The 26,728-nt window shown below is 46.8% G+C and overlaps 1 protein-coding gene across 2 annotated transcripts; it reads left to right on the top strand.

Annotated features, from left to right (window-relative positions):
- Positions 1-3,606: 3,606 nt before the first annotated feature.
- Positions 3,607-26,643, top strand: NME9 (NME/NM23 family member 9). Of its 2 annotated transcripts, XM_061167678.1 has the most exons (9): positions 11,702-12,084; positions 13,200-13,267; positions 14,861-14,977; positions 16,042-16,117; positions 18,791-18,873; positions 21,211-21,303; positions 22,224-22,378; positions 24,417-24,556; positions 26,437-26,643. In XM_061167678.1, the coding sequence occupies exons 1-9, from the start codon at positions 11,832-11,834 to the stop codon at positions 26,532-26,534; spliced, it is 1,083 nt and encodes a 360-aa protein (XP_061023661.1). In that variant the 5' UTR covers positions 11,702-11,831; the 3' UTR covers positions 26,535-26,643. The 2 variants fall into 2 exon arrangements, with proteins under 2 accessions (XP_061023662.1, XP_061023661.1); XM_061167679.1 differs by lacking the exons at positions 11,702-12,084; positions 13,200-13,267; positions 14,861-14,977; positions 26,437-26,643 and adding exons at positions 3,607-3,639; positions 6,666-6,723; positions 11,485-11,588 and having other exon boundaries at positions 24,417-25,938.
- Positions 26,644-26,728: the final 85 nt, after the last annotated feature.

The raw sequence follows: 26,728 nt of genomic DNA, 5'->3' as shown, positions 1-26,728 counted from the left end.
TGTGTGGTAAGAAATCTAACCCTTTTAAAGTGAATAAAAAGTCTTTATTTCTCAGTGTGCTGGCAGGAGGAGTTTCATAACTGATCTGAATTTTATTTTTGGAACTAAGATCTAAAGGAGATTTCAAACTATTAAAGAGCTTTAGTAACCACCATCATGTAGCAAAAACAAACAAACAAACAAAAACAAGTCTTCACTTGCACCTAGTAAACCCAGTTTGTAATGTTGTGTTTTACAAATACAATTGTATAGATATAACACAGACTATTCACTCACCTATTGAAGGATATCTTGGTTGCTTTTAGTTTTTGGTGATTATGAATACAGCTGCTATAAATATTTATGTGCAGGTTTTTGTGTCCACCTAAATTTTCAAATCAGTTGAGTAAGTATGTGTGTGTGCTAAGTCGCTTCAGTTGTGTCCAACTCTGGGACTCTACGGATTGCAGCCCGCCAGGCTCCTTTGCCCATGGGATTCTCCACACAAGAATACTGGAGTAGGTTGCGTGCCCTGCCCCAGGGGATCTTCCTGATGCAGGGATCTAACCCGTGTCTCTTATGTCTACTGCACTAGTAGGTAGGTTCTTTACCACTAGCACCACCTGGGAAGCCCTGAGTAAGTATAAAGGAGTTGGTTGCTCAGTTGTGTCCTACTCTGTGACCCCATGGACTGTAGCCCTCCAGGCTCCTCTGTCTATGGAATCCTCCATGCAAGAAAACTGGAGTGGGTTACCATTTCCCTCTCCAGGGGATCTTCCCAACCCACAGATCAAACCAGGGTCTCCTGCATTAGAGGCAGATTCTTAACGGGCTAAGCCACCAGGGAAGCCAGTTTTAAAGTATATCTAATTTTTCTTTTGTGGTTCATTCTTTTCATGTTGTATCTAAAGTTATTGCCAAACCCAAGATCACCTAGATTTTGCCTATGTTTTCTTCTAGAAATTTTATGATTTTCCATTTTATATTTATGTCTATGATTAATTTTGAGTCAATTTTTGTGAAAAATGTAGTCTGTGTCCAATTTTTTTTTTTTTTTACAAATGGATGTCTGATTATTCCAGCACCAGTTTTAGAAAAGACTTATCTTTCTACATTGACTTTCCTTTGCTCTTTTGTCCAAGATTGGTTGACTACATTTGTATAGGTCTATTTCTATACTTTTTATTTTATTCCATTGATATATATATCTATCCTTTCACTAAAATATTGTCTTACTTATTGTGACTTATTGGTAAATCTTGTAGTCTTGTTCTATCAGTTCTCCAACTTTGTTAATCTTCATTGTTGTATTGACTATCTGGATCTGTTATCTTTTCATATAAACTCTAGAATTAGTTTGTTGATATCCACAAAATAGCTTGCTGATGTTTTTATTGGAATTGTGTTTAATCCATAGATCACATCTCAACAATATTGATTCTTCCTATCCACAAACATCCTATCCTAGACAGCATATTAAAAAGCAGAGACATTACTTTGCCAACAAACATCTGTCTAGTCAAAGCTATGGTTTTTCTAGTAGTCGTGTACTGATGTGAGAGTTGGACTATAAAGAAAGCTGAGTGCTGAAGAATTGATGCTTTTGAACTGTGGTGTTGGAGAAGACTCTTGAGAGTAACTTGGACTGCAAAAGATTCAACAAATCCATCCTAAAGGAAATCAGTCCTGACTATTCATTGGAAGGACTGATGTTGAAGCTGAAACTACAGTACTTTGGCCACCTGATGTAAAGAGCTGACTCATTTGAAAAGACCCTGATGCTGGGAAAGATTGAAGGTGGGAGGAGAAGGGAACGACAGAGGATGAGATGGTTGGATGCCATCACCGACTCAATGGACATGAGTTTGAGTAAACTCCGGGAGTTGGTGATGGACAAGGAAGCCTGGCGTGCTGCAGTCCATGGGGTTGCCAAGAGTTGGACACGACTGAGTGACTAAACTGAACTGACATGTTGTTATTCAGTTCAACTATATTCATTCTCAACTGCCTGCTGGATCTACTCATTCCTAAAGATATGGTGTTAAAGTCTTCAATTATAATAGTGGTGGTGGTTTAGTTGCTAAGTCATGTCCAACTCTTGCGACCCCGTGGACAGAGGAACCTGGCAGGCCACAGTCCATGGGATTCTCCAGGCAAGAATGCTGGAATGGGTTGCCATTTCCTCCTCCAGGGGATCTTCCCAACCCAGGAATCAAACCTGGGTCTCCTGCATTGTAGGTGGATTCTTTACCAACTGAGCTACAAGGGAAGCCTTCAATTTGGGTTTATCTATTTTTTCTTTGCAGTTTAGTCAGTTTTTGCCTCAGGGATTTGGATGCTTTGCTGTTAGGTGTATACACAAGTATTGTTATGTCTTTCTGGAGAACTGATCCCTTTAGCATTATGTAATACCATCTCTTTATCCCTGATAAATTTCCTTGCTCTGAAATCTGCTTTGCCTGAAATTAGTATAGTGACTCCAGCTTTCTTTTGATTACTGTAGCATGGCGTAGTTTCTCCACCCTTTTACTTCTAACTGTCTTTAAAAACAAACAAGCAAAAAACCCTTTTAAACCTGTGCTTTATATTTAAAGTGGATTTCCTGAAGACAACATATAGTTGGGCCTTGTTTTTTTAATCTCCTGGCAATTTCTTTTTATTGGTGTAGATTATTCACACCATGTTTATAATTGTTTCTATTTTCTCCACTTGACTTTCATACTTAATTTTGAATTTGTAATTTTGTATTCTTTATCTTGAAGGAAACCTCTTCAGATCTGTCAAAACCTGGGAGCCACCCCTGCCCAGCATGTATTCAGTAACAATAGAAAAGCTGCATGCCAGTCCTGGTGGGACAGAAGGGATGCAGGAATGGAAGATGGAGCTCTACAGTACATGATGCACCAGATCTGTGCTTGGTGAGTGCAAAAGAACCAGACAAGACAAACTCTTCAGCCAGTGAAAGTGTTTCTGCAGTCCAGTCCTGACAGCAAGAGGCGGGCCACCCTCCTGCCTTTGAGCTAGTCCAGAGTGGGCGTGACTTATGGGTACTCGGGTTCATTTCTTGGCTGCCTTAGTACCCGCCCCCCCCCCCCCCCGCGCCGCGCCCAGCGCAGTGTTGCCATGACGACCGTGGCTGGGTAGCCGCAAACTCTGTTGGAAATTCTTGCTGCAGGTTGAGGACCCGGTACCTGTTTGCAGGGGCTCAGTTTCCCAGGAATAAATGGGAACAGTAGGGATGGCAGGGTTCTGTAGGCTTTTTCCGTCCAAATTCCAGGCGTTTAGGGGCCTGATGGGCTGCGTGGCCCGGCGCCCCTACTCGGGCCTCCGCGCGCGCCCCTCCGCCAGCTCCCGGCGGGGAAGCGACTCCGCATGTCCACAGAAAACCTTCTGGCGAGCCAAGAGCCCTCAGGCTTAAGCTCAGCTTTCCCCGTGGGGTGTTCATTTTGGATCACTGCGTTTATTTGCTGCCATTCATAATTAACTTGAAGGAGCGGAGATGGGGAGGTGGGCTTTCTATCTGAAGGAGGCTCTAGGCTTGCAGATCTACTCAATGTTTTGTCGTGAGGCTGCGGCCAGAATGACCTGAACCCTCAATAACAGAGCTTCTGTTTTCTTTGTAGAGCCATGGGCAGCAAGAAAAAAGAAATTGCCCTGCAGGTAAGTCTCAAGGCGAAGTTGGCTTCCAGCAGTTGATTGGGGTGGAATAGAGGGCGGGGAGGATAGTCTGGAATGGGAAGTACAGTATAAAAATGACTTCCCTGGTGGTCCAGTGGTCGACTCTGTGCTTCCATTGCAGGGGGTACGGGTTCTATCCCTGGTGGGGGAACTAAGATCCCATAAGCCGCACAGTGTGAGCAAAAAATAAAAATTAAAATGTACTATTAAAAATGTAGCATATAACAGTGTTCACAAACTTGAATATTGTACCCTTCTGCCTTAAAGGAATAAAAGCTTATCTTGACCTCTAGTAATGACAATTTTTTGTGTGTGCACTTAAATATAAACAGGAGGAGGGCATGGCAACCCACTCCAGTATTCTTGCCTGGAGAATCCCATGAACAGAGGAGCTTGGCGGGCTATAGTCCCTAGGATTGCACAGAGTCGGACACAACTGAAGCAACTTATGCATGCAAATATAAACATATAATCATAAACTTGGATAAAAGCTGCTTATGTTTATAATGCTTATGCAACCATGAAACTGAAACAAGAATTAAAATAAAACAAAAAATAGCAAGAAAATATGAATCAGTATAATTCGATCTCACATATATTTTGTTGAGGTATAGTTACGACTTGCTGAGAGAATACATTATAAGTTCTTAGAGTCTGGGCATATGTCTGTAACTGTGCCCTCTCTGAAGACCCACTTCTCCCATCACTGTTTTCTTAAAATCATTTGCTTATTCAAAAAATGTTTTGATATTTTATGCACTACACTTTCCTTTACTTCGTTTGCAGCTGTGACAAGTGAATTGATAAGACAATAACTACTTATTGTCCTGGCCCTGGACAATAAGTACTGGTTGATTCTAAAGTGATGGTAAAAAAAAAAAAAGCAGGCATGGAAGGATGCTGGATGGAGGGCTTTATCATCATAAAGTAATATGGGTGCCTTTTAAAGTAAACTTAAAATTTTTTCATGGTCAGGTCCTAGGCACCTCTCAGTAGATGGGCAGTGGTCTCCAGGCATCTGACTTCTCCTTTATTGTTCTCTGTGGCATTAGCACTTTACATGTGAATTTGCATGTGATTTTTAAAAAGAAGAAAGCAATATCAGGCTAATGATAGTGTGTAGGGGGCTGGATGGGCAGGGAAGGGAAGAGTTTTGGTCTGGAAGTCGAAGATTTGATGCAGTTCTTCATTCTTCTGGGACTTCGGATAAATCACCTAACTGCTCTGGGATAGAGCTTGCACATCTGTGGAAGGACATCGTTGGGTGAATTATCTCTAAGGGGCTTCCAGCACTGAGATTTTAGTACTCTAGAATTATGAGGCTTTTTCTGTGTCTGTAAATCAATTCTAAGCACCTGGTCCTATCATTTATTGCTGTGAACAATTTCCTCAACCTCTCTGAGCCTCCTTGTTCTTTGTGTAAACAGGAGGGATGATACATACATGGCAGAGCTGTGATGAGACTCCTTCAGATATGTCCAGGCTTGTGGCTCTAAAAGTTTGGCCCCATATGATTGTCTCTTCATGTGTCTATGTCTGATATTCCCTTGGAGAGTAATAACATTTGTTATCATTTTTTTCTTCATGCATATTCCCTAGAGCTCTGAGTTCATTGTGGTGCTCAAAGGAAGTACTCCCTTTTGCTGAGGCAGGGGGTGGGGGGTCGCTATACACTGAGGCCTCTGTGTAAGCATTGCTTCTCTACCAGGTCAGTTCCTTGAAAACAGTGTTCTAGGGTCCACCAACCAGGAACCCTGTCCTCTCCCTAGGTAAAACTATTTGGGTTCCTCAGTTGACCCAATATTCCCAGCAATATAACTCCTAGGTATTTACTTACTGAAGACAAATGAAAGGGTGAATGCAAAAGATTTAACAAGAATGTTCCTAAGTCTTTATTCATAAGAGCTCCAAATCATCTATCAAGCAGAATGTGATGTCATACAATGGAACGTGCTCAAGAATAAAAGTGAACAAAGTACTGAGATACAATTACACAGATGAATGCCCAAAATAGCTGAGCAAAACAGACCAGCACAAAACAAGACTTGCTGTACTACTTCATTTATATGAAGTTTTAGAATCAGTAAAATTAAGTTGTTATGACAGAAAGCAGGTTACTGTTTATCTGAGGAGAGGAGCAGGGAGTGACCGGGAGGAGACCAGAGGGAACTTTCTGGGGAAATGGAATGTTCTGTATTGTGATAGAAGTGTGGTTACCTGGGTACATGCATTTGTTAAAACTCTCATGTGTAACAGTTTCATTCTGTATGTCTCACTGTATATAATTTATACCTCCATACAATATAAAAAGACAAAAAAGCAAAAACAAATGAGTACCTCCCTGTACATAAATTCAGATAAATGTCAAAGTTTAATGTTGAGTCAAAACACAAATTGCAAAAGAAGATCTTCAATATGATACTGTTTATGCCTATTTGTGTACACAAAACAATTTTATATATTGTTTTGGCAAAGTAACAAGTAAAAATGATTTTTTTAATTTAAAAAAATTTAAAATTTTTGGCTGCGCTAAGTCTTCATTGCGACATGCAGGCTTTTCTCTAGTTGCTGCCCATGGGAGGCTACTGCAGTTACACAGCATGGGCTCCAGAGGGCACGGTCTCAGCAGTTGCCTCCTGTGGGCCTCTCTAGTTGTGGTGCCTGGGCTTAATTGCTCCAAGGCATGTGGGATCTTAGTTTCCTGATCAGGGATCAAAGCCATGTCTCCTGCAGTGGAAGGTGAATTCTTAACTACTGGACCACCAAGGAAGTCCCAACAATTTTTTAAATGAGATTTTCTTGGAGGCAGGAGGAGAGAGAGGAGAAAAGAAGACCGGGCAAAGAGGGAAGCTTTAGCTGTATTTGTAAGTATTTCATTGAGAAAGAGACGGAGAGAGAAGAGAGAGGCCTGATTGATAGACATTAGTAGATAACCTAGAGCAAATGCACCAGATTGCCTCCCCATTGGTACCTTCAGTAATACAGCATTTGTTCTTCTCTGATGCTAGGTCAACATCAGCACCCAAGAAGTCTGGGAGGAAATGCTCAGTTCCAAAGGACTAACTGGTAATTTAAGATGATTTTTTAGACTCATTCTTTTCAAAATTCCTAAATGGCATATTGAACCATGGAGGGAAAACCTGCAAAGAGCATCATTTCCCTATAACCTTGAATTTCATAAATAAAGAAGAAGGCAATTCTTTTGTGTATATATACATATCTGGTTTCAACATCTGTTAGTCCAATTCAGGAAACTAGTCAGTACTGCTGGATAGCAGGGTTCCCTTGTTTTAGAGCTGATTGTCATGCTCAGGGCATATTTGGTATTAAGGAACAGAAACCTCTTCTAACTACTTGAGGCACAAAAGGGGAAGGGACTGAATAGGGGATCTCTTGGCTCAAGGGCTGGAAGGAGAGCCAGGTAGCCCAAGAGAGTAGAACCAGGGTCTACACAGTCACTAGGAAACTGCACAGCCTCCTGGTCCCCTACCCTCCTTGGATCAATATCTACTGCTGAGTAACAATTTACCCTAAAACTTAGCAGTCTATAGCACTCAAAATTTATTATCCCACAGTTTCTGTGAACCCAGAATCCAGGAGTTGCTTAGGTGGGTGCCTTTGGCTTGGGGTCTCTCACCAGGCTGCAGCTAAGGAGTCAGACCAAGAATGTCAAGGCTCAACTTAGAATTTAACTTACTTCCAAACTTGGTCATGTGGCTTTGGCAGATCTTCAAAGGTCACTTCCAAGTCCATTCCTGTGGCCATTGCCAGGATATAGGTCCTTACTGGCTGTTGGCCAGAGATTCTTGCCATCAATTTCTCACAACATGGTAGCTTCTTCCCCCCAGCCTCTCCACCCAAAGTAGGGAGAGAGGAAAAGAGAGAGAGAGCAAGTACACAAGAGAGGTGAAAGTCACAGTCTTCATGTAACCTAATCTCAAAAGTAACATCCCATCACGTTTGCCCTGTTTATTTCTTAGAAGCTCTGGGTCCAGCCTGCACGCAAGGGCAGAGGACCACACAAAGGTGTGAATCCTGGGAGACAGGGCCCACTGATGGCATCTTAGAGGATGCCCAGCACAGCTGCTCCCCACTCTTCCTTTCTCCACTTCTTTTCTTCTAGAAGGGCTCTATTTTTGTGTCTGGTCAGTTCTCTCTATCAATGCACCTGCTCTGTCAACTTGTATCTGCTCTCATCTCTCTCCTTCACTGCCCCCCACACCAGGACTTAAGCACTCAAACCCCCATCCCTTATCCCTCTCTTAAGACTCAGTTTGTCTCTGCAGCCCTGTCACCCACTGTGCCCTGGGGTGTGTCCTGGCCTCCAGCCTGTTTCCAGCACATGCCACTAGTTTCCCCACTTCCTCACTCATATCCATGTTGTTCCTACTACCTGGAGTATCATGGTCCCCCAACAGACTGTTGAAATCTTTCTCCATCTCAGACAGCTCTAAAGCAACCTCCTTGAATGAAATCTTTCCTGAACCTCTATGTGGTCACTTCCACCTGGTGTCTCTAGGGCATCTGGGGTGGGACTCTGTCTCAACCTTCTAGCACACAGCCAGCCTTGTGTGGCCCCTGTGTGGCTGGACATTCCATGCCTGTACCCAGGCTCTAGACACAGGGCCGTTGTCTTTTCATCTCTATCTGGAGCACACGTGTCCAGGCCTGGGCTGAGTGGGTACTTAATAAATGCGGTTGCATTGATCCAGGATGGGGTGTGAGTCTGGCCACACTCTGTTACTTCAGGGGTTACAAAGTTTTGTTGGTGGTGCCAGGTCTTAACTATTTTGTCCATATGGCTTGTCTGTGCAATCAGAACACAGCTCCCAGGCAAAACTTCTATATCTTTAACAACAAACTCATAAGAAAGTGAATTTATTACTACTCATAAGTAAGAAAACCACAAACTCATCATATTTTGAGGATTTGCCATGTTCCAGACATGCTACATGATCATAGCTGCCATCTGTGGCACGTGGAATTGTTGAGCCCAGTGCTAAGCGCAACACGAGGGAATCATGTGGACTGAAGGCAGCAGGGGCTCATCTGCCCCATTCATCAGGCAGTCTCAGGAAGAAATGAATCTTTCTAGAGCCAGCAGAGATTTGTGCCCAAAGTCAAGCACCATCTTGGAACTCTGGCTGGCTCACTTCCATCTGCCTTCAAACATGCAAAAGTCTATTCAGGTTTGCGCACACACAGACACACCCCACCTCCCTTTTCATTTCTCTGCCATTTCTTTCCTTCCTTCTCTGTTTCCTGCCATCCAATCTCTTCATATAGCTTCTCCCCAGTCCCCAGTCCCTTCTCCCCCATAACCATCACAAGTGTGATTTTGTCCCTAGCACTCCTCGGAGAGCCAGGGAGTGCAAGAGGAGATGGGAAGTTGGTACAAATGACTGGGCTGACCTATCAATGGAAATCCTGCATAGACATTGGTAGCTAACTGTGTCCCAGTTTTTTTTTTACCTGCCAGAGCTTGAACCTGCTTTCCTTGGTGGGCTTGGATACAGGGTCATCTGAGTCTTCCATGACTTTTCCCCAATATGACCCAATGCCTTTCTCTCCCATTACTGTGGTCTCCTGAAATTGCTCAACTGTGAAGCTGTCATCCTTAAGGAAGCCCAGAGCTTCACCCTCTGCCTGGATGCTAAGGACCAAATCCCTCTGTCTTGCCCCTGCTGGTGTCTAACTGCCTTTGGGACCATTTGGCTTAGACTCTCTGGATGGCACTGGAAATACAGCATATCTGGAATTAGTTCACTTTCCTCCCTCCCCAAACACTCTTTCCCTGCCTTCACTCAGTTCTTTTTCTCTGCTGGGCTCAATGGTGGGTCTTTCTCACACCCGCAGGACTGTCGCCCCCCAGTCTTTCCACTTCCTTTTCAAAGTCTCAGGGATTCTTCCATTCCTTCCATCCCTCCCTTGACACTACCACCCCTGTGTCTGGCTTCCCCATCCCTCCCAAACCCAGTCTGATTCTCACTATCTCTGCAAAACTATGTTGCTTAGCTGAACTGACTCATACTCTTGAATTTGTGCATCTTCATTGCTAGAGTCATTGAAAACGCATGAACTATGGCATCAGACAAACCTCAGTCCAAAACTTGGTTCTACTCCATGAGAATTTTTGTTTTACCTTGGGTTGGTTATTTCATTTCTATTTCTATGGTAGGATAAAAATACCTATTCTGCTGGATTTTTCTGAGAGAAAAGCCAAGTGCAGATGGCTTAGTAAATATTAACTCTCTTTTCTAAAAATGTACTGTGAGTCCTCATTGCCTAGTAAATCAGGATGGAGCTCCTCAAACCCACATTCCTTGCTTGTCCAGTGTTCTCTGTCACCACTTCCCACAGCCCAATCCTAGTGGCCCCTGTACACCCCTACCATGCTTCCCACCATGGGCTCCCTCTCTGCCCACCCAAGCCTGGCATTTCCACAGTGTCCAATGCAAGTCACCCCTCTACTGGGTAACCTCTTCCCAATTCCTACAGTACAGTGTTAGTGCTGCCAGAGGCTATGCTAACTTCAGTCATGATAATTTAGGGAACTCCTTTGCAGTCCAGTGGCTAGAACTCGGTGCTTTCACTGCCAAGGACCTCGGTTCAACTGCTGGTCAGGAAACTGAGATCCTGTAAACCATATGGCACTGCCAAAAAAAGGAAAAAAAGATAATTTATACCATGTTTTATTAATAAATGTTCTCATATGATGTGAAAAATTGAAATGTGAACCTTCAAAAAGTAAAATCACAAATTGCATGCTATTAAAACTGGCAGAGCTGAGAGTTCATAAGCAGTGCCCGTACTCCCTCCCCATGACCATGCACTCCTGCTGCTGAACAGAAACGGCTCTGCTGGCATGAACTCCGACTGCTGAGGTCTTCATGAAGATATCCTTTCTCTAAAATGTGACCATTAGGACGTCACCATCTAGCACTTACTCGCAGTGTCTGACTGGGCTGGGTGGGTCCTATGTGTGTCCGCTGCACATGAGTTGGCTTTGTTGCTTAGCTTCTTGCAGGCCTCGAGGTCTAGTGCTGTCAGACAAGAGAGTCCCTCCTATCCAGTCCCTGCCACACTCCAGAGACCAGGACCAAGACAGAAACAGGCACCCCAGTTTCCACCTAGGTCTCTCTTAGGTTCACTGTCTGGGAGAACAATGTTGATTTGATAGAGTAGGTAAAATTCCCCTTTACCCAAAGCAAGTGGCTTTTAACTTGTCAGGAGGAAAGGGTAATGCTGTGTTTATTAGCTAAGAGTTGATTGTATGTTGACAGGTCACCTACTGTTCCTTTTAGAAGGGATACTTTCAGTCCAATTCAAATAGTTACAGAGGGCCTGTCTGTGCTAGGCCTGCAAACTCCTTGTGGTAAAGGATGCATGTTAAGTAAGTGATTTTCACTCTACTCACTTCATTGAGCTTAGAATTTGGAACACTGAGTTCATAAAGGAATGCTGTATTTCCACTCTTGCACATGCTCTGCTGGGAGAATAAATCCTCTTAACAGCAATTGGGGCTTCCCTTGTAGCTCAGTTGGTAAAGAATCTGTCTGCAATGCAAGAGACCTAGGTTCAGTCCCTAGGTTGGGAATATACCCTGGAGAAGGAAATGGCAACCCACTCCATTATTCTTGCCTGGGAAATCCCATGGACAGAGGAGCCTGGCGGGCTACAGTCCATGAGGTCACAAGAGTTGGACATGAAGGACTAAACCACTAAACTACCACAGCAAATAAAGATGGCTATCGGAGTGGGTGGAAATCTGCTGGTGTCAATTTTGCCTGACATTGCCCGGGGCTCCGGCTTCTTGGTTCTCCGCAGTTGTTGACGTCTACCAAGGCTGGTGTGGCCCCTGCAAGCCCGTGGTGAGCCTCTTCCAGAAGATGAGGGTGGAGGTCGGCCCGGACCTTCTGCATTTTGCATCAGTAAGATCCTCTCTCAGCAGAATGTCGAACAACGGTTGCAAAAAAACTTAAACATTGAAAAACAGGAACAGGAAGCCTGAGGGGCCTTTGGCAGATCATGGAGCAGGCAGATCCGTTGTGGAGTTTCTGCTGATGCCAGTTTCTCAAGGGAGGAGGTTTCCTGCCTACCCCGCCTCCCGCAGTCCGGCCACCCCTGGCGCTGGAGCGGGGACTGCTCGGCTGCTCTGAGGCCAGTGCTCCTCCATGTCTCCCGGACACTGTGAAGCCTGGAATCTCACTTCCAGAGCACAGGGTTTAAGATCTCTATCCTTGCCCCTTAAAGGGGACTTTCAGCAAGTTTCCTTGGGTCGGTGGATGGAGATGGGAATCACTTCCGGAGACGCCGGAGGAGCTGCAAGGGGTGAGGCTCAGCCAGTGAACACAGGAGCGACGCCCCCCCGCGATAACTCTGGAGAAGCTGGGCCTCCGGGGCCTGCCCTCCTCCTGGGATCCGCTGGTGAGGCTTCGGTGGAGGAGCGCAGGCGGGGCCTGAATCCGACCTGGGGGCAGAGCTCAAGGACCCTCCTGCGTCCCAGCCACTAGGAGCAGACGCGGGATGGTAGCGGAGGACCTCCCTTGATCCGGAGCAGGAGAAGCTGTCATTTCCTCCTTATTTTATTCCTCAAAACACTACACTAGCAACACATTTTACCCATATGTTGACAGGACACTTGTTAAGGTTCTGATAAAAAGATATTAGAAGGCGCAGCATGAGAGTGAAAAGCCAGGGCTCCACCTGGGGAGGGCATCACTCGTGTGTGTGTGTGTGCGCATGTGTGTGTGATGTGTGTGGCGAGTTGTGTGTAACATATGTGTGTTATGTAGTTTGTATTATGTGTGATGTATGTGCACGATGTGTGTTACGTGTAATGTATGTGTGTGGTGTGTGTGTGTGATGTAGTGTGTGACTTATGCGTAATGTATGTGTGTGATGTGATACGTGTGTTATGTGCACTGTGTGTGGTGTGGTGTGTAATGTATGTGTGTTGAGTGGTGTATGTGTGGTGTATAATGTATGTGTGTGCATGTTGTGTGGTGTGTGTGTGTATGTGGTATATGGTATGTAGTATTGGTGTGTGTGGTGTGGGGTGTGGGGTGTGTGTGTTTTGTGGGGTGAGGAATATGTGTGTATGTGATGTCTGTGTGTGGTGAGTGTGTTGTGTGTGTGTATGTGGTATGTGGTGTGGGGATGAGATGTGGGGATGTGTGTGTGTGTCTGTGGTATGGGGATAAGGGGTATGTGTGTGTGTGGTATGTGGGGGGGTGTGATGTGTGCATATTGTGTGGGATGAGGGGTATGTGTGTATGTGATGTCTGTGTGTGGTGCGTGTGGTGTGTGTGTGTGTATGTGGTATGGGGATGAGGTGTGTGTGTGTGTGTGGTATGTGAGGGTATGTGGTGTGTGTGTGTTGTGTGGGATGAGGGGTATGTGTGTTTGTGGTGTCTGTGTGTTTGTATGTGGTATGTGATGTGGGGGATGAAGGGGGTGTGTGTGTGTGAGATGCGTGTGTGATATGTGTGTCCCACGCAGTTCTCCCATCACCCTGTTGACCATCTCTTTCCTTTAGGCAGAGGCAGACTGTCTTGATGTGCTCGAAAGATACCGAGGGAGGTGCGAGCCAACCTTTCTGTTTTATGCCGTGAGTACCTTTTCAGTCACGGATGGTCCCATGGCTGCACCCTTGAGGGTTCAGAAGGACGCCTCTCACCAAGAGCCCACACTGCTCCCAGCAAAAGGTGCTGGCTTCTCCTGACTCTTTATTGTTTGGCCGAGGACCAATGCCCTCAATCACAGCACTGCTTGAGGGCAGAACCCTGGGGAGTCACTCCGGGCTGCAGGCCTCTTGAGGGTTGGACTCGGGACAGAGGACAATCCCCTCGAATGCCTGTGCACCTTCTAGCTCGTGAGCACTCTTGACTGAAGACTCACTCCCAGCACAGAGTTTGGCGAGTCCCACTGTGCTCCACAGAGGGAACATGAATGCTCCTGTATTTACCTTTGTTTCATCATTAAATGTGAAGATATGTTGACATAAAGTTGGAAATGAGAGGGTCGATGGATGACAACCAGTGGTCCAGCATTTGCAAGACGGCCTGGCTGCCTTCAGCTATGACATCCACGTGGGGCTCCCGGCCCCCAAAGGCCTGCCATCTCACATCTGGCTCCTGGCTTTAGGTCACCTGCCAGGCCCTGAAGACAACGGGTTGATTTCCTCCTCCTGACTCAGTGCAGCGCTCCATCACACAGTCAGGGCAACTGGGGTCTGCTCACCAGGGCCAGGGTTGTTTACCTTGGAAACCTTCGGGCTCCTGCCCTCAGCAGCAAGTCTCACAAGTTGGAAGCTTCTGGTGAAACCTCATTTGAGCTTCGGCCTTCAGGAGGGAGATTGAAGTTATCTGATGGTGGGGGAGGGAGGGGGAGCAGGAGATGCTGAGATGGACATGCCCCCAGCCACATGGCATCAGAGCTCAGTGGCAGAAAAGGCATCATTACCACAGTGGTTGGCTTGCCTGAGCCTGGAGCATGTGGATTAAAGCATCAGTGGTAATGGCCATGTGGGGACACGTGGAAACTTGTCACCATCGTCACACAGAGGTGGGATGGGTGGGATGGAGACAGAAGGAGGACCCAGTGTATGTGATGGTCTGTGAGTGACAGGCATGCAGACTCCTGAAGAATCAAAGATGGGAAGCTCCAGTTCACTGCAAACAGCACCTCCACTGTGAGGTTCACCCTCATCACCCCAGATGGAGTTGGGAATTGATTCTTGCCCCAAATCCCAAGCACCCCTCTTAATGCAATGGTCTTATGCTGTCATCGTTGTTTCTCTGACACCACCATCTCCCTCCCCGCTCCACACCCAGCTCACTGAGGGTGGTGTCTGTGTCTTTCCATGTTTAGGGTTTACGTTCTGTGCCTCTGTCTTGGTGTTGGGCATAGTAAGTGCTCAGTTGATACTTGTTGGATGAAGGAGGCACAGAGAGTCCATACTTAGTGACTCACAACCTATGGCCCTGGTCCTCCCCCACCTAACTCCCCGCTGCCCTCAAGGAAGTTTTGAAGGGAGCAGGGGCATGGGGTAGGGGGCAGAGAAGTGACTGGAGGCTGTGGGCGTGGGGTCCATGGACCTTGACCTTGGGCACACTCCCAAACAAAGCCCTTGGACACTCGCCAACTCTTGAAAGAGGTTGCTGTCGTGTGAACTGAGCAGGACCTCTGTGCTGTGTTCCAGGGAGGAGAGCTGGTGGCAGTGGTGAGAGGAGCGAATGCTCCACTGCTGGAGAAAACCATCCGTGAGCAGCTGGAGGCAGAAAAGAAGGTGCTGGCTGAAGGCAGAGAACGGCGAGTGGTAAGTGGCCAGGCCAGCAGGTCACGCCCCTGCCCCACCAGTGTCCTCTTTATCCCTGGAAAACTGCAGTAAATGCCTGTCTGCTCAGGGGAGGTGCAAGGCCCACTAGGAAGTCGTTGAAGAAGTCCTCTTCATCCAGAACACTTTAGTGTCTCATCTATTTCTCACTCATCCCCACTTGATCTCCCAACAGGGCTTTCTGTAACCCTGACAGTGAATTCAGGAATGAAAATGAAGTTATGGATCCAGGAGTGGGTTGGAGGAGTCAGCCTCAGGGGGACATCTCTCCTGGTGACCTGCCCTCCCCTCTCATTCCTGGGTTTTATTTGTGACCCTAGGGGGTTCATATCTTTAACTAGAAAGGGGTCATTACTTTGAGGAATAGGATCAGCAAGCACTGCTTGTGATTTAGGTACAATATTTTCAGGATAACATGGACTGTGAATTTTTCATAAAGAATTGGCAGCCTTTGAAAACTGACACCCTTTAGTTAGAAATATTTCCTGTGCTCTGAGCAGCTGCCACAGGAGGCTTAACGTTGTTCAGTGTCCAGTGTTCAAAATTTCACACTCAATTCCAAAGAGCAAAGCCCTGTTCTCATAGAATGGATTGGAATCAAATCATATATTTCCCCCAGAAAACTGGCAAATTTTCCCCAAGAAAGAAAACACCTGTGCCTCCTCCACAGATAAATGATCTGTCTTTACTACTTCCCCAGACAGTGTAGCCAGTTGCTTTCTATCTATTTGTATTTCAATTTTTCACTTGTCTGCTTGTCAACTCTCTGTTTCATCTTTCTTCTTCCTTAGTTTCTACTTGATTTGAACAGGCAGACTCTAAACCTTAAGATCAGCATGGATTTCCTTGTGTTCAGTTGCTCTCACCCTGTACCACCATCCAGTTACTCAAAAGGACCTTGAAAAGTTTCCAAGACTGATAATCTTGACCCTCTTCTTTTGCTCTGCATTTGTAACCTTTACCTTCTTGGCTTCTGTTGGTTGTTGAAAGTCTTTGTGGAATTTTAATCAGCTATCTACTTTCTGTCCGTAACCAATTTGTACTAGGTTAAAGATGAAGCTCTTTCTGATGAAGATGAATGCTTTTCTCATGAAAAGAAGGATGGTGATGGTGAGGACCTGGGTGAGTACAGAACCAACAAGCAAGCAAAAGGCAGTGCAGACTTGGACTTGATGTGTTTTTAAAAAATATATATGAGTAGTAAGTTTATTGAATAATCTGAACCCTGGGAAAATAACTCATAAAACATTTCGTCTCCAATCACCTGACTTCAAACTTACTGTGTTAATCTCCCTCCTGTGCTTTAATGGCATCTTGAGTGTCTTTCTGATCATGTTCAACTATAACAAGTGTGACTTTCATGACTATAACCGAGCATCAGGAAAGGCTCTCTTAATAAAGTGGAGGGGAATGACACTAATAAGGTAAAGTAATGAGGTGCTGGGGTTTCCTTAGCCCTTATTTAAGAACTTGAGTTTCTTTACCCATTTTTCTCAAGTGTGAGGTCAGCTGTACTGAACCCCTTCCCTCCCCACAGCCCTGTACCCTCTTCCTCTTAGTCCCCAAGTATCAGCTCATGGATTTTACACTCCTGAGCATCACTGTTCTTCCTGAGGCTTTAATATGCGAACATCTTGATCTGACAGTGGGAAGAGAAGCTAGAAGTTAGAAAGGTTGTTGCTGGCAAGGTGACTCCTGATGGTCCCTGAGACACAAGAGGAAACCAGGATGTGGCTCAGGAGCTAAGCAGGAGAGAGGAGGAAGTTCTGATTACTGCCTGAATGAGAATAACTGCTATTTATGTGTGAATCACGAGGACTGTCTGAGATGGATTCTAATAAGGGATGTGGTGCAGTTTAGGAGAGCAAGAAATTTCAAGTGTGAAAGAGAAGTCAGTGATTTGGCTTCTGCAGGAAACACTTGTTGTCTCATTTATGGATTATCGCTTCTTCTCTTCCCCATTATTTTATCCTAAATCCAGTCTCTCCACTTAGGAAACTACACAAAGTCTGCCCTTGCCCTTAGCCTTCCACTCCTCCCAGCTCAGCTTCCCAGCTCAGCTTCCTGGTCCACACTCCTTGGGCCACCCTCTCCTCTGTCACTGCCCATCGGCGCTCCCAGGGCTCCAGTGACCTTCTTGGCACCAAATCCAGCAGGCAGTTACCAGTCAGCCTGTGGTGTCCTGCTGCGGGATTGGCTGCCGTCCACAGCGTCTTCCTACTCAAAACCCTCTTCTTGAGACTTCCCTGGTGGTCCAGTGGTTAAGATTTCACCTTCCAATGCAAGGGGTATGCGTTCAATCCCTGGTTGGGGAACTAAGATCCCGCATGTGCTAAGTCACTTCAGTCATGTCCAAATCGTTGTGACCTTATGGACTGTAGCTCGCCAGGCTCCTCTGTCCATGAGACTCTTCAGGTAAGAATACTAGAGTGGGTTGCCATTCCCTCCTCCAGGGAATCTTCCCAACCCAGGGATTGAAGCCGCATCTCTTATATCTCCTGTGCTGGCAGGTGTGTTCTTTACCACGAGTGTCACCTGGGAAACCCTAAGATCCCACACTCCTTGTGGCTCCAAAACCAAAACAGAAGCAATATTGTAACAAATTCAACTGAGACTTTAAAAATGGTCCACATAAAAAAACCCACAAAAACAAAAACACCCTCTTCTTGTCTGCTGTCTGAGACATCTCAACCTTTCTCATTTTCCTTCTCATTTTCTCTGGCCTGTCCACAGCCTCCCCGTCCTCAGCTTTTCTTTTGCTCTCTCTTCAGACTGGAGTTCTGGGGCTCCTGCTCTGGCCTCTTCTCTTCTCACCTTATACCTCTGGGTGGTCTCATTAATTGGTCAATTTATAAGGGGATTTAAAGTCCAAGGATTCATAGGATGTTAGAAACAGTGCTCATGGAAGAATGAACCGATTGGCTGCTTAACATGATCAGCACTTTTTCAGCCCACATTTTTGAGATTTTCAGAGTCAACACAACTGATGAGAAAGTCGAAAAGAGAAAATAGGCCATGGGGGTTATAGTCTGTGGACAGCGAGCAGAGCTCACCAAGGCCAAGTCCATACAAACAGGAATCCGACAGGGATGGGTTGGTGCACAGATGTGGGTTCCCCTGAGGCGTCTGTGGGCCTGAGCAGTGGACGGTGGCCATGCAGCATCTCCCTCACCACCACAGCTGCTTGGCCTGTGGACACAGCCACCCAGTAGCCTGGCCAGTGAGCTCTGACTGGTGCCTGGGCTCCAAACGACTAGGCGGCCGATTCTCAGGAGAATGGGACAGAGACAGAGGAGTTTGGTAGAACGTGCCAGCCCTGAGCAGACTTGGGGCCTGGGGAAGCCACCACTGACCACATGCTAGAAAGTCAGAAAGATGCACCTAGAGGAGAACACAGTTGGTTGCAGTTAGAGACCAAGAATCATGAGGGGGTGACAGAAAGGGACGAGAGTGTCCTGGCCTGCTTCGCCTCTGCTCCAGCTCTGTCCCCTCTCCAGGCTGACTTGGTTGTTTCTGGGTTTTGCTCCTGAGTCGTCTTTGATTTCCTTCTCCACCTCCCATCCTCTTCTCCCTCCCCACACTCTCCCTCCCAGTTCGTGTATCTTGCAGCCAGGCTGGGGTTGGGGTCTGGAGCCAGACCCCTGCATCCACTAGAGTCCAGGTCAGCAGAAGCTCAGCCAAGAGGCTGGGGGAGGGAGGCGGGGGCTGTGTGGAGCTGCACAGTCCCTTTGGAGGGCGTCCTGAGAGCCTCCTGTGAGTCCAGGGTCTGACAGCACCATCCCCGGCTTGTTGCAGTGTCATCAGAGAAGGCCTGCACCTTGGCCATCATTAAACCAGACGCGGTGGTCCATGGGAAGACAGATGAGATTATCATGAAGGTAAGAGAGACAATGGGAGACTTCTGAGTTGGGAAGATCCCCTGGAGGAGGGCATGGTAACCCGCTCCATTATTCTGGCCTAGAGAATCCCCATGGACAGAGGACCCTGGTGGGCCACAGTTCATGGGGTCGCACAGAGTTGGACATGACTGAAAGACCTAGCCCAGCAGCAAGAGAAAAGACATTTCCCTTACTGACTATCCTCGTGTCTTCTCTGGTGGAAAAACAGGGCTGGGGCATAGTGTAGCAGTGTCCTGGGGGAAGAGGCATCTAAGGAATTTAATAAAAATTTATTTAATTAATAATAAAATTAATAATTAAATAATTAACTGTTGATTATTAAAATTTGGTTTAATTAAAATTCTAGTGAAGTAAATCACAATATTTCTTTCTTTATTTTTGGCTGTGCTGGGTCTCTGTTGCTGTGTGAGGGCTCTTCTCTAGTTGCGGCACGTGGGAGTGATTCTTTGTTGCCGTGCATGGGCTTATTGCCGTGGCTTCTCTTGTTCTGGAGCACAGGTTCAGTAGTTGTGGTGCACGGGTTTGGCTGCCCGTGCCATGTGGGATCCTCCCAGACCAGGGATCGAACTCGTGTCCATGCACTGGCAGGTGGACTTCTTAACCACTGGACTACCAGGAAAGTCCTAAATGACAATTTTTAAATTGAATCAGGTCAGATATGATGAGAATGAAGGTCTCTGCTGCTTGTAATGTTGTCTTTCCATCATCTTTTACTTTCAACGCGTGGAAATGTGAATTCGTGTTTGCTTTCAGTTCAGTTCAGTTCAGTTCAGTTCAGTTTCTCAGTCGTGTCCGACTCTTTGCGACCCCATGGACTGAAGCATGCCAGGCTTCCCTGTCCATTACCAACTCCCAAAGCTTGCTCAAACTCATGTCCATTGAGTTGGTGATGCCATCCAACCATCTCATCCTCCGTCGTCCCCTTCTCCTCCTGCCTTCAATCTTTCCCACCATCAGGCTCTTTTCCAATGAGTCAGTTCTTCGCATCAGGTGGCCAAAGTATTGGAGTTTCAGCTTCAACATCAGTCCTACCAATGAATAGTCAGGACTGATTTCCTTTAGGATTGACTGGTTGGATCTCCTTGCAGTCCAGGGGACTCTTAAGAGTCTTCTCCAACACCACACTACAAAAGCATCAATTCCTCAGCGCTCACCTTACTTTATAGTCCAACTCTCACATCCATACATGGCTACTGGAAAAACCATAGCTTTGACTAGATGGACCTTTGTTGGCAAAGTAATGTCTCTGCTTTTTAATATGCTGTCTAGATTGGTCATAGCTTTTCTTCCAGGAGCAAGCATCTTTTAATTTCATGGCTTCAGTCACCATCTGCAGTGATTTTGGAGCCCCCAAAATAAAGTCTCTCATTGTTTCCATTGTTTCCCCATCCATTTGCCATGAAGTGATGGGATCGGATGCCATGATCTTAGTTTTCTGAATGTTGAGTTTTAAGCCGACTTTTTCACTGTCCTCTTTCACTTTCATCAAGAGGTTCTTTAGTTCTTCTTCGCTTTCTGCCATAATGGTGGTGTCATCTATATATCTGAGGTTATTGATATTTCTCTCGGCAATCTTGATTCCAGCTTGTGCTTCTTCCAGCCCAGCATTTCTCATGATGTACTCTGTATATAAGTTATATAACCAGGGTGACAATAGACAACCTTGACGTACTCCTTTCCTCATTTGGAGCCAGTCTGTTATTCCATGTCCAGTTCTGACTGTTGCTTCCTGACCTGCATACAGATTTCTCAGGAGGCAGGTCAGGTGGTCTGGTATTCCCATCTCTTGAAGAATTTTCCAGTTTGTTGTGATCCACACAGTCAAAGGTTTTGGCATAATCAATAAAGCAGAAGTAGATGTTTTTTGGGAACTCTCTTGCTTTTTTGATGATCCAACAGATGTTGGCAATTTGATCTCTGGTTCCTCTGCCTTTTCTAAATCCAGCTTGAACATCTGGAAGTTCACGGTTCATGTACTGTTGAAGCCTGACTTGGAGAATTTTGAGCATTAGTTTACTAGCGTGTGAGATGCGTGCAATTGTGCAGTAGTTTGAACATTGTTTGGCACTGCCTTTCTTTGGGATTGGAATGAAAACTGACCTTTTCCAGTCCTGTGGCCACTGCTGAGTTTTCCAAATTTGCTGACATATTGAGTGCAGCACTTTCACAGCATCATCTTTTAGGATTTGAAATAGCTCAACTGAAATTTCATCACCTCCACTAGCTTTGTTCATAGTGATGCTTTCTAAGGCCCACTTGACTTCACATTCTAGGATGTCTGGCTCTTTACCATATATGTGTGTTTATCTCCTTCAGATCCAGGAAGCTGGGTTTGACATTTTAATGAATGAAGAGAGAACCATGACAGAAGCAGAAATGCGACTTTTCTACCAACTCAGAGCTGGAGAGGTCAGCTTTTCAGTTTTCATTTATCCAACATGCTTGCATTTCTTTATCTTTCTCCAACTTTATGTTCATAGATTGATATTAGTTTGGGAGAAACTAGACTATTATGAAGAACAAGATTATGAACAGCAAGTGGGCCATGAAATTACTCTCAGCATAATGATTACAGGCTGTGTCAGGGAGACGTTGCTTGGTATACTCCCAAAGATTAGAGTTTGACTCCAACTTAAGTAATGAAATAAGAAATTTATTGGGGGGATACTCTGTGACTCCCAGAACTGAAGAAAGAAAGCTGAAGGAGTTGCATGAGAAGGTGTGGAGACAAGAAGAACCAAGGCAGGGGTATGGATTTCTGGAACAAAACCTCACAGGCCGTCACTTCAGGTGCTCCTGTTGGGTGACAGATCCAAGCACTTTCCATCTGTTTCTGCTTCTGACTCACCCACCTGGGAGACAGGGTCTCCTAGCCTGGGCCCCACCTCTCAGGTGGGGAGGGTGTGTGTGGGGAGGGGTGGATAGGCATTGTGGTTGTCGGCCAGACTAGGACTGAGTGAAATGGGGAATGGCTGCTCCCCAAAGGAACCTTAAGTGCTACTACTTGAAGAGGGGGGAAAGGTTGCAAGATGCTGCAAAGAAGTCTCAGCTGTATCCTCTGGTTTCCATGTGTGTGGTCTTCTAAATGCTGCTATCTAACTTCTTATAATTTCATGCTCAACCCCAAACATGTCATTTCAGAGCCTCATCTTCCTGCCTTTAAGTTATATCTGGGTTCTCTGTGTCTTTGGGTACCACTTCCCCTCCCTGGGGTCTTCCAGGGCATGCTGGCTGGTAGTGAGGCAGCTCACAGACCCTCTCCCATCCTGTGGGTGGGATGGGCCCCTGCGGCCCCTGGCCTGATTCACTCCCTTCCCTCCCTGTGCTAGGACACATTTGAGAAGCTGGTACATCACATGTGCAGTGGACCAAGCCACCTCCTGATCCTTACCAGGACTGAGGGCACCAAGGACGTGGTCACTGCCTGGCGAACCCTCATGGGGCCCTGTGACCCTCATGTGGCGAGGAGGGAGCAGCCTGACAGGTAATGTCACCAGTAATGATCCTTTCATGCATCTCAACACCTGCATCCAAGGAAGCTGAGAGCCCTGCTAGGGGTTCAGCCCAGAATTGTGGGTAACACAGAAGGCACTCTGCTGGCCACGAAGCTCCCTCTTTGTTATATGCTGGGGAGTCCCTGCCCTTTGTTATGTATTTGAGGAGACCCTGACGTCCTCCCTGTCTGATCCCACCCCAGCCCTTCAGAGGATGCCTCCTTGCTGCTGCCTCTTCCCCTCTTCTGAAGGCTGCTGTGGGGCCAGTCCTCACTGTTCTCTCTGTAGCAAAGGGTTTGTGGTCCCAGAGCCATCTGAAACCCTGCCTCAGGAAGGACAGGTCCCAGGGCTCACCCAGGCCTGCTGAGTCAGAGACTCTGAGTGGGGCCTAGGGATCGGCAGTGTAGACTCAGACCCCCAACCCTTATCCCCTACTCCCTACCCAAGATGTCCTGAGGTCCCCTAGAGTTTGAGCACCCTGTTCTGCACACAGCCCTAGGCTGCCTTGTTTGGCTCCCTGACCCTGTGTGAATGTTTAGCTTGACACCGCCACTGTCAAATCCACTGTCTTGCCTTTGAAGCTGAGAGAGGCCCTGCCAACAAGACAGACATTAGCAAGAGACTAAGTAACTGCAGTTGTACCTTATAGTTGTAGGGAGCTGGGAACATTCATGTTTGAGGCAGCAGGGGCTGGTGAAAGACAGCCCAGAGTTCAGATCTTAGGTTTTCTGAGCCTCAGTTCTCTCATCTATAAAATGGGGTTGTGAGCACCTATCTTGGGAGGCTGTTAGAGTGCTGTGGTTAGAATCTCTCTTCTTCCTCTTGCTAACTGTGTGGTCTTGGGTCATCTGTGCTTTAATCCCTCTGTCTTAATGCCTTCATCTGGAAAATGGGAACTACAATGGGAAAGGACCTGCCTGAGATTAAGAGAGAGAAAGAGGGAACTTGGAACACTGTTTGAGATAGAGGAAATCTTAGCAGTATTAGTATTATTTTAGGGAATCTTGAGGAGAAGGCAATGACACCCCACTCCAGTACTCCTGCATGGAAAATCCCATGGATGGAGGAGCCTGGTAGGCTGCAGTCCATGGGGTCGCTAAGAGTTGGACACGACTGAGCGACTTCACTTTCACTTTTCACTTTCATGCATTGGAGAAGGAAATGGCACCCCACTCCGGTACTCTTGCCTGGAAAATCCCATGGATGGAGGAGCCTGGTAGGCTGCAGTCCATGGGGTCGCTAAGAGTTGGACACGACTGAGCGACTTCACTTTCACTTTTCACTTTCATGCATTGGAGAAGGAAATGGCAACCCACTCCAGTGTTCTTGCCTGGAGAATCCCAGGGACAGGGGAGCCTGGTGGGCTGCCGTCTATGGGGTTGCACAGAGTTGGACACGACTGAAGCGACTTAGTAGTAGCAGCAGGGAACCTTAAGGGACTGATTATGCCAATCTGTATCAAGCCCTCAGCAGGGTGCTTGCCTAGCCCCCAGTAGTAACAGCTACAAAATGACAGCTCCTGGGCTCACACCATGACTCATGCATATTTACCCCCTTTTAAAAATATTTATTTATTTGGCTGCATCAGGTCTTAGTTGCCACGTGTAGGCTCCGGAGCACAAGAGCTTCAGAAGTTGTGGCACATGGGCTCTCAAGTTGTGGACATGGGTTTAGTTGCTCCATGGCGTGTGGGATCTTAGTTCTAAAACCAGGGATCAAACCCACATCCCCTGCATTGCAAGGCAGGTTTGTCACCAGTGGACCACCAGGGAAGTCCTGACTCATGCATATTTAAAGTGGGGGTCATGATGATCTCCATAGTCTCCCTCCCAGGGTTGCTGCACAAATCAAACAAGGTCAGAACACCACTGGTTACCATTATCCTTGATGCTGTTCCTGGCACTTCCAGCAGAGAAAGCCGCGTCACAGAAATGCTGCCTGTTGATGGGTAGCTGGTGGCCTTGTTGCCAGAGATCAAAACATTTCTTTTCAAATGAGACCTTTCTTGTACATTTTGCATACTGCCAGTCTCCGGGCTCAGTATGGCACGGAAATGCCCTTTAATGCAGTCCATGGAAGCTGGGACTTAGAAGACGCCCGTCGGGAACTGGCCCTGCTCTTCCCCAGTTTTCAGTTTTCAGACCAGATTCCAGAATCTGCCCCTCTGGGTAAGTCATCCAGGCAGATCTGGTCGTGTGTGTGTGTGTGTGTGTGTGTGTGTGTGTGATAGTTACTATGTGGTAACCACCTTCAGGAAAATCTGGGTAAGTCATCCAGGCAGATCTGGTCGTGTGTGTGTGTGTGTGTGTGTGTGTGATAGTTACTATGTGGTAACCACCTTCAGGAAAAACAGTCTTGTGTGTGTGTGTGTGTGTGTGTGTGTGTGTGTGTGATAGTTACTATGTGGTAACCACCTTCAGGAAAAACAGGGCCCCTTAGGAAACTTTAGCAACTGTCCTGCTGTTTTCAGAGTAACAGTGTTGCTTTTTAATGCCTCATTACATTTTTTGCTGCATATTTCACTTTGAAGCCAAACTCTTATTGCAAAGTTACTTTGCATTCTCCCCTGGAAACCACAGGAAAATGTAACTAACTTTTCAGAAGACAACTTCCAAGGCAGAGGCCAGACAGTCACTTCCTCCAAGCTCCACAGGCCCCACCAAGCCTTTGATGGGGCTGCCGAGAAATAGAGGGTTATACAGAAGTACCCTCCACCTGGAGCTGCTGTGGCTCTCGTATCCCTTAGCACCCACATTTGGGCTAAGTGTGCTGGGCTTTTTTGGAGGCACCCCTTCCAAATCAGAGTGAGAAACCCCCGGGGCTCAGAGCACATGTGACCTGCCCCACTCCAGGAGTGGGAGAACAAGGCCTGTGCTGCTCCTGCCGAGTTGCACATCTCTGTTTGAGCCTGACGTGAGGCGGAAGGGGCCGGGATTGAACATGCTGGGAAAAGCAAAGGATGTGAAGGTCGCCTTCTTGGGAGAGGGCTGCTTGCAGATCTGAAACAGTAATAACCTCTATGTCCCTGCATGTTAGGGGTTTTCACCCAAATGCTTCCCTAAATGTTTATGTTCATCATGGTCTCCTCAAGATCCACATCCAGCCAAGTAAGTATAAGTGGTCCGAAGGCAAGGAAAAGAAGGGTGAGAGCTGACCCCTGCTGGCCCTTGTTTAATCCTGGTGCAGCCTGCTGCTGGCTGAGGGACAACTGGGAGTGAGATGGAGTTTAGGAAGGAACTCTCCCTCTGGTGCGGGCGGTACTGGGAAGACCAGCTTGCCTTTAGGGTCCTGCCCTCACGGAGAGCCCTTGACGTGTGCTCAGGGGACCTCTTCATCCATTTGGGGTAGTGACTGGAACAAGTAGGTATGACTCTGGGTAAGGAGGAGAGGGAACTGGCTGGGGAACACTCACTGGGGAGAACTGGGAGAGTGTGTGCCTGACCTCCCGTGATAATGAGCTGAAGGGTCTGAGCCTGGATCACACCTGGGATAGGTGCACAGCTTTCCATGGGGATGACCCGGAAGTAGCCTGGTTGGGGTGCTAGTGTTCTGCCCCTTTTCTGATGTATGTGTTGCACCCTCTCAGCCGTCAGGACAAGAGTGTGCTTTCCGTGTACCCAGCACTTTTTCTGGGCTCTGGAGACAGACAGTCCTGGGTCTGAATCCCGCCTCTGCTATTTATTAGCGGAATAGTAGGGAAGGTTACTCTTTTGGACCTCAGTTGCCTGTCTGTGAGATGGAGGTGATGAGACCCGTTATAGCCCCATAATCATCATCATCTTTCTCAGAGGGTTCTTGTGACGCTCATAGCCTGGGGCCTGACACAAGTGCTTAGTCAGTGTCACTTCCTTTCCTAATTCTTCCCTAGTCCCTGACCCACATACTAGGACCTCTTTGCTGCTCTGTCCACCCTGACCCCTAGCTTCACCGTCTTTTTTTTTTTTTTCCACCGTCTGTCTTTCTACTGTTCTTTGGTGGACAGTCTGTGGGTGGGGGAGCAGGACTGGGCTGTTGTAAGAAGTCCTACAAAATGCCTGTCATCCCACAGGCCGTGAGGCTGAAGGAGCAGAGGGCCCCGGCAAAATGCTGTGCTCCCCGGAGGACATGGATGAGGCAGCCCATGACCAGGGCGAGGCCACAAGCTGAAGTCAGAATGCTTATAACTGCTGCACATAAGGAAACTTCTGGAACTGGAACTTCCTCTTTTGAGCACTAATACTTTCTTGATTTAGCTATCCTTCATGAATAAAAATAACGGTACCCACTTTCCTGCCTTACTAAATAGTATGAATGTGGAATATGTACTTTTGGGGGGCCATCTTTGACATTTTAGAAAATAA

This window comes from Dama dama, chromosome 19 (genome assembly GCF_033118175.1).
Source record: "Dama dama isolate Ldn47 chromosome 19, ASM3311817v1, whole genome shotgun sequence".
Taxonomy (NCBI): Eukaryota; Metazoa; Chordata; class Mammalia; order Artiodactyla; family Cervidae; genus Dama; species Dama dama.
This window is presented reverse-complemented; position numbering and strand designations above follow the sequence as displayed.

Bases quoted from the DNA above. Each gene is read 5' to 3' on its own strand.
- NME9 (XM_061167678.1), top strand. From the start codon at position 11,832: ATGTCTCCCGGACACTGTGAAGCCTGGAATCTCACTTCCAGAGCACAG. The intron at 21,304-22,223 runs GTCAGCTTTTCA...TCCCTGTGCTAG, and splicing joins ACCAACTCAGAGCTGGAGAG to GACACATTTGAGAAGCTGGT. The intron at 22,379-24,416 runs GTAATGTCACCA...GCATACTGCCAG, and splicing joins AGGAGGGAGCAGCCTGACAG to TCTCCGGGCTCAGTATGGCA.